Genomic DNA, 6598 nt, shown 5'->3' with positions numbered 1-6598 from the left:
GTTTTAAATATAATATTAAGTGTCCTATTTAAAATATAATAGAACAACCAACAACCAAACTTTTAATGTTTCGTTTTTAATATAATAGTATAGATTATAGATATGAAATATAAATATAGATCGATAAATATATAATATTATAATTATTTTGTTTTATTAAATAAAATTTTCTGTAATATTTTTGAAAAAAAGATCGATTTTTGTTGAAAAAATAAAAAAAAGTGACTCACTTTAGTTAAAAAAGATAATTGATTAATCGTTAAAAATCAATAATTATAATGTAAATTAAGTAGGTCCCAGGAAATAACTAAACAAAGGTAATCAACCAAAGTTTTTAACTAATAAATAAGAAGCATATTTTACTATTTTTGGATATATATATATATGGGTTCCATGGAGTCCACATTTTTGTCGGAGTCCTCGGAGTCCATTTATGTTCTGCAAATAAAATATATTATAAAACGTGTTATTTTGCAAAACATGTTACACAAATAGCATAACTTTAACAAAATCATGTAAATCTCATATATTTACGGTACAATATATATGTTCTGCAATATATTCTGCAACATGAATATTTATGTTCTGCAAACTAAACATGTTTTGTAGAATAATATATTTTTGCAATGTTCTGCTTGTAAAATGTATGCAATCTGCAATATTTTTAATAGAATAGTGATGTTTGTCGAAAAATAATATGTTTTGCAATATTTTAAGCTATATTTTACTTGTAGAACATATAAGGACTCCAATTAAAAGGTGGACTCCATAGAATTTTACTCATATAATATATATATATATATATATATATATATATATATATATATATATATATGAACACATGTTGATTTAGTTAAATTTCTAATTTTTTTATTTTCCAATCAATAGTTAATATATGTAAATTGTATCAAATTTATTGCTGGACGGGGAAGTCCACATTGCCAGTAATATATGAAACCTGAACAGATTTTCATCTGTTTATTCTGAACTCGAACTCCATCTGTTTAATCTGAACTCGAACTCCAGACGTATACATGGCTTTGAAGTCCAGTTGGCAACTGATTGCCCCTGTAAATTGATTAAACTATGATCCGTTATCAATTTAGTAAGGTTAATTAAGTAAATTAAAAATATATTAATAGTATCAATTTAATAAGGAATCTAAGTAATTTCATCAAGTACCTACCGACCAACTATCAAATTTTTAATATTTGGTTATTATATTATAATATAGTATAGATTGTTGAATTATTATAATTATTCTTATAGTAATCAAGTAATTATAATTTTTATCTAAAAATATTATGCCACAAGCCAAAGTTCACATAAATCGACCGATATTTTACTTCCATTATATTACATTATGGGATGGTCAAAACAAGTATCAGATACAACTCTGATTCACACCAAGAATATAGAAAACAAATATCAGACTTAACTGATTCAAACAGTATATACTGGGACAGGCATCCCCACAGTTGACTATATCTTACAGTTGCCATTTCTTCTTAATGCAGAAACTCTCAGTTCTAAAGATGTTGTGGGACATTCCATATCAGTGAAATGAGCTTCTGGTACTGTACTTCATTGCAAGCTATAAAAGATAATTTGAGATCATGCCCGTGGGGATGGAGTTTTCTTGAAAAGCGTGTAAGCGTCGCTATATATCGCCACAGAACTTGCAAACACCGCAAGGCCAATCATGAAAGCTGACAAGAGTTTGTCCTTCATTGTAGCTATTCCATGTGCATCCCTGGAAGAGATACAAGGATGGTCATTAGGTTTCAAAGCGTATTGGTAGATATAGTAAGTAATATTTGCTGAAAAGTATCTGGGCCTGTTCTGCCTACAATCTTGAAAGATTTGGAAGCTATCCAGATGTCAAAATGCAGCCCCTGTTTGTCATACAGGGAGGGACGGCGCTGAGTTTAGGAGGCCCTAGACAAATTTTTTAGAGGGTCCTATCGTACATATAGCCATATAGGCTACTTATTTTATACTTTTATACACAGGAGAGTTAAAACTTTAGGGGCTTTTAAGTGTTGGGGACCCTAGACGCAAGATTTGGGGCCACCCTTAATACATTCATATGTTCTATAATCTGTTCACATAAACGTCTTAATATTGCAATCTTCAGAACTTATGATCGCTTTAGGTAAAGAAGTAGTAACTGACCTGAGAGCAATAGATGCAGGGAAGATGAATCCAATGCATACAGCAGTTGTCGCTCCAGTAAACTGGAAAGCATCCCAAATGCTGGGTATGAAATTAGCAGCTAAAAAGACAACAGAGTTAAGTCCTATAGTAATCCAACTAAATCGGACATTGTCTGAAAGCAAAGGTTCAGATGTGGGAAAGAAAAGGGCATCCAAATTCAAGCGAAGGGGATGAAATACGATTGGGAAGACAAGCATGAGATGGAGAGCATAGCTGACACGGACAACATCATTGAGCTGATAACTAAATGGAACACCTAGATTCTTGTCAAAATTAGCCAAGACATCATCAAGTGTTGCATCACCGAATAGCAGGAAACCAAAGAAGCTTGTCATTATGTAAACAGTCGAACACAAAAGCAATGAAGTTTGCACAACTGGTCGTATCATAGAAGGGTCTTCAAGTTCATTTTCGATAGAGTGCACTGCAAATGATCAAACTCAAACTATTCAAATTTCAGTTACAAGTTACAACATAACTTTCACTAAAAATAATTACAAATACACGAAACAAGACCTATGTAAAACTGCATTTAAATTTAGTAGAAACAAATTAGATGAAACTTCAAATTATAGGTACCTAGAATCTACTTAGTTATGTATTGATCTCTAGTTAAGCTATACATACTGCATATTGCATAATTCACAACATCGGTCCAAAAGATATTTTTGGGCATGTTACGACACCAAGAACCCTGGAGAGAGTTAAAAAATTAGAAGGTAAACCAATAATCACTAAAGGAACCATTATCACTAATTTTGCAATGGAGCTGTATAGGCAGTAAATCTACAGCAATGATTAGAGCTCATACACTTTGTGCTGTGCAAGAAACAAGATTATTGTACATACCATTGAAGTGGCAGATATAAGCTGTCACAAGAACAGGCACTACTGTGAAGAGTTTCCAGATTGAATTAATATCAGTAATATCAGGAAGCAACCGCGGCATAGCAATACTGCCATCAAACCATTTGAAGACCGTAATTCCTGCAGTTATAACTAGGAAAACTATTGCCAGTGCAACTGCCAAGCCAGATGTGAAGCTCAATGAATCTGGACATGTAAAAAAGAACAACTTATATGAACATTCTGTTTTGCACAAGCATATGATACAATGAAGATATACAAAGAAAACGTGGACAAATTATATGAACATTCTGTTTTGCACAGGCATATAATAAATATCATTCTATTTGATTTCAAGGTGAATGAAGGTATTGACACTGTAGGTGTATTTGGGAGCAGTTTAGAGTTTAAAAACAAAACCTGAAAAACAAACTTGACTGGAAAAAAAGTAGTGTTATTTTCAGCCAAATAATATTGTTTTCACTTCTTATACAGTATGCAAAATTATTTCATGCTTGTTTCGTTTACTATAGGAAGCGACTTCTATGGGAAGTGGTATTTAGAGAAAATGCCCAAAATGGCACAAAAATTAGAGTTCTCATCCAAAAGGGCACACTGTCAATTACTGGCCCTCATCTAGCACACTGTCAACGTTTATAAACCATGCGTTAGTTCTTTCAACGGGGACCTTGTACTGTAGTCTGAAGAAAGAGACGATGAAAGCGGAAACAACTACTCAAATCACACGGGTGGGTCCTAGCTACTTCACACGTGTTCCCAGAATAGGATGGAAGCTGTAGTTTTAATATAGAAGAAAACGAGACTAATACATGTGTGTTCATCATAACGTATAAACCTAATGTGTTTTAATCATAACGCATACATCTATTGCGTTGTTTCAAGCTGAATATCATATATGATCTGTGAAATATATATCTAACGCAATAATTTCATACGTTAAAGTATTGACGCATGTTGTCTTCACGTTATTTTTTGCTACTGAAGGGCCAGGAGAAGTGCAAATTTTTTTTTGCTAAATGGGAGAAGTGCTATATTGGACAGCTTTACATAAAATTGTGCCAAATTGGCCCAACACCCTAGTATTTACTAGGTATTTAATTCCTTGAATGTAGTAATAATTATTAAGTATAAAATTTTGTTTGGTTGATGTGTAGAAAGTTATAGTTCCTGGGAAGTGTGGGTTACGGGGAGGGTGGGTAAGCAACTTCCCATGTTTTGTGGGGAACTCACACTTCCAAGGACTTTCTACTTCCCATGTTAATGTCAACCAAACAACCGTATTTATTATCCTTTCCTAGAATATTAAATTTCATTGGTATTGTAATGTCTACCAAACGACCTCTTAAATTAAAGAGTTAATTGCAGTTTGCAACCCTTATCTTTCATTTAAATTCAAAGCAGTATACCTACTTTGTAAAACACAGTTTATAACCCCTAACTTTCAAAATCAAATACAACATGCATCCCCTACATAATTTTCAGTTATAAAATTGGAATTGAGGTATTTAATATTATATAGCAGCAAAACAGAGCAATATTAATAGTTATGCATTGCATTTTTTCTCCGAAGTTGGGAAGCTTTGCATCAACCGAGGAAGCAACATAAAGGGAAGAGTTAATTGCAGTTTGCGATCCCTATTTTTCATCTAAATTCAAAACATTATACCTACTTTGTGAAATATAATTTGCAATCCCTAACTTTCAAAATCAAATACAACATGCATCCCCTTCACAATTTTAAGTAATAAATTGGAATTGAGTTGTTTAATATTAATAATTAAAATTTCAAATCAATAAAAATATTTATTTTAATGCATTTTTTACATGAAAAAAAATATAGTTAGTTTCTATTAGTAATACTCTAAATTAATAATAATGCTAAAATACCTAAAATATATTTATCAAGCAAAATATATGTTTATAGATATAATCATAAAATTTTTAAATATATCTATATTTTAACTATTTAAAAATTATATTGAGTAAAATATAAAATAATTGACATTAATATTATATTAAGTAAAATATAAAATAAATGACATTAATATTATAATGTTTTAAATTATAAAAATAATTTTAAACAACTCAATTCCAATTTTATAACCGAAAATTATGAAGGGGATGCATGTTGTATTTGATTTTGAAAGTTAGGGGTTGCAAACTGTGTTTTACAAAGTAGGTATACTGTTTTGAATTTAAATGAAAGATAAGGTTGCAAACTGCAATTAACTCTAAATTAAACTTCTCTAACTAATCAATCCACAATGACTTAAATTAAAGCACGATCGAAACTATTTAAAAAAACACACCACTATAACCAGGTATTAGAGAATCAAGTCACAATATCAATGCAGTTGCAACCCCTCTTCCGCCCCCCCCTTAAAAAAAGAGAGGATACAGGGTTATGCTCCTTTTCTAGAGCATGAGATAGGCCGTTAATATTAATGTTAATATTAATAAAAATGCATAACTGATAACACATAGAAATAAGAATGTGATTGAACTACTAGAATCAAAATTCTGTATCAATATAATTTAATAGATACAAGTTAAAACATACCGATTCTCTTAAAAGACGTTAATGGAGCAAGTACACAGAGTGTCGATGCAACTAGAATACAAAAGCGACCAGTCCACCAGTGTTCCCCAAACCATCCTTCCAACACACCAGCATGGTGAATCCCACTCGCAGATGTCCCAGATAATACATCACCTTTAACCACCAAAAACACACAAAACACCAACAAAAATCATCAAATCTACACACATGGATACAATTCACATAAACATAAACACATCCTAAAACAAAAGGCAACAAATACAAAACAAAAACAAAAACCAAATTAACTCAATTACCAATAATAATCATGTAGACAATTAGAACACCAACATTATTTATCACCACAAAAGCCTCCAACATTTTCTTGCCAACATTTCCAAAAGCATCATGCATAATACTTCCATAAGAAGATGAATGTCTACCAAATCTCAACAACATATTAATAGAAGCCTCGGTCAAAAAAGCCACAAACACAATACTAACAAGCCCAAGCACAAGTCCAAGCACTTTCATAGTAGCTGGAAGTGCCATAACACCAGCTCCAATAATAGTTGTAGAAAGATTCAACACTCCTCCAGTAAATGAAGCTCCATTAAAATCACCATGTCCATTCTTTTTAGGCAACAACAAAGTTTTCTCATTAATATTCACATCTTTCTTGGATTTTCTTGAAGAATTCTTGGAGAGTTGTTTCTTCTTTGAATGAATTTCAGCTTTGATTGTCATGGATTTTAAAATCTTGAAAAGGGTCAGAAGGGGTTTGTGTAAAGATGATGACTTTTGCAAGATTATGGGGAAGATCAAGATTCAAGAAATAGCTAGGTAAGGTGGGGGAGGATGGGAGGTGTCAGCGTTCTTATCAGGAAAGAAAGAATTGAAGGCTCTTGAAATGGTGAACGGGCAGAGAAAAAGATTTGTCGTGTTATTGTTGTGTTTCTGTTTAGCAAAGTACAA

General features: G+C 32.0%; 1 protein-coding gene across 1 annotated transcript; it reads right to left on the bottom strand.

The window, feature by feature from the left end:
* Positions 1-1320: 1320 nt before the first annotated feature.
* LOC141673744 (amino acid transporter AVT6A-like) lies at positions 1321-6598 on the bottom strand. The gene is made up of 5 exons (XM_074480487.1): positions 5941-6598; positions 5645-5797; positions 3067-3270; positions 2176-2641; positions 1321-1753 (listed from the first exon to the last, which is right to left on the bottom strand). Exons 1-5 carry the CDS (start codon positions 6368-6370, stop codon positions 1615-1617), a joined length of 1392 nt encoding a protein of 463 aa, XP_074336588.1. The 5' UTR covers positions 6371-6598; the 3' UTR covers positions 1321-1614.

The sequence above is a fragment of the Apium graveolens genome, chromosome 1 (genome assembly GCF_009905375.1).
Source record: "Apium graveolens cultivar Ventura chromosome 1, ASM990537v1, whole genome shotgun sequence".
NCBI lineage: Eukaryota > Viridiplantae > Streptophyta > Magnoliopsida > Apiales > Apiaceae > Apium > Apium graveolens.
This window is presented reverse-complemented; position numbering and strand designations above follow the sequence as displayed.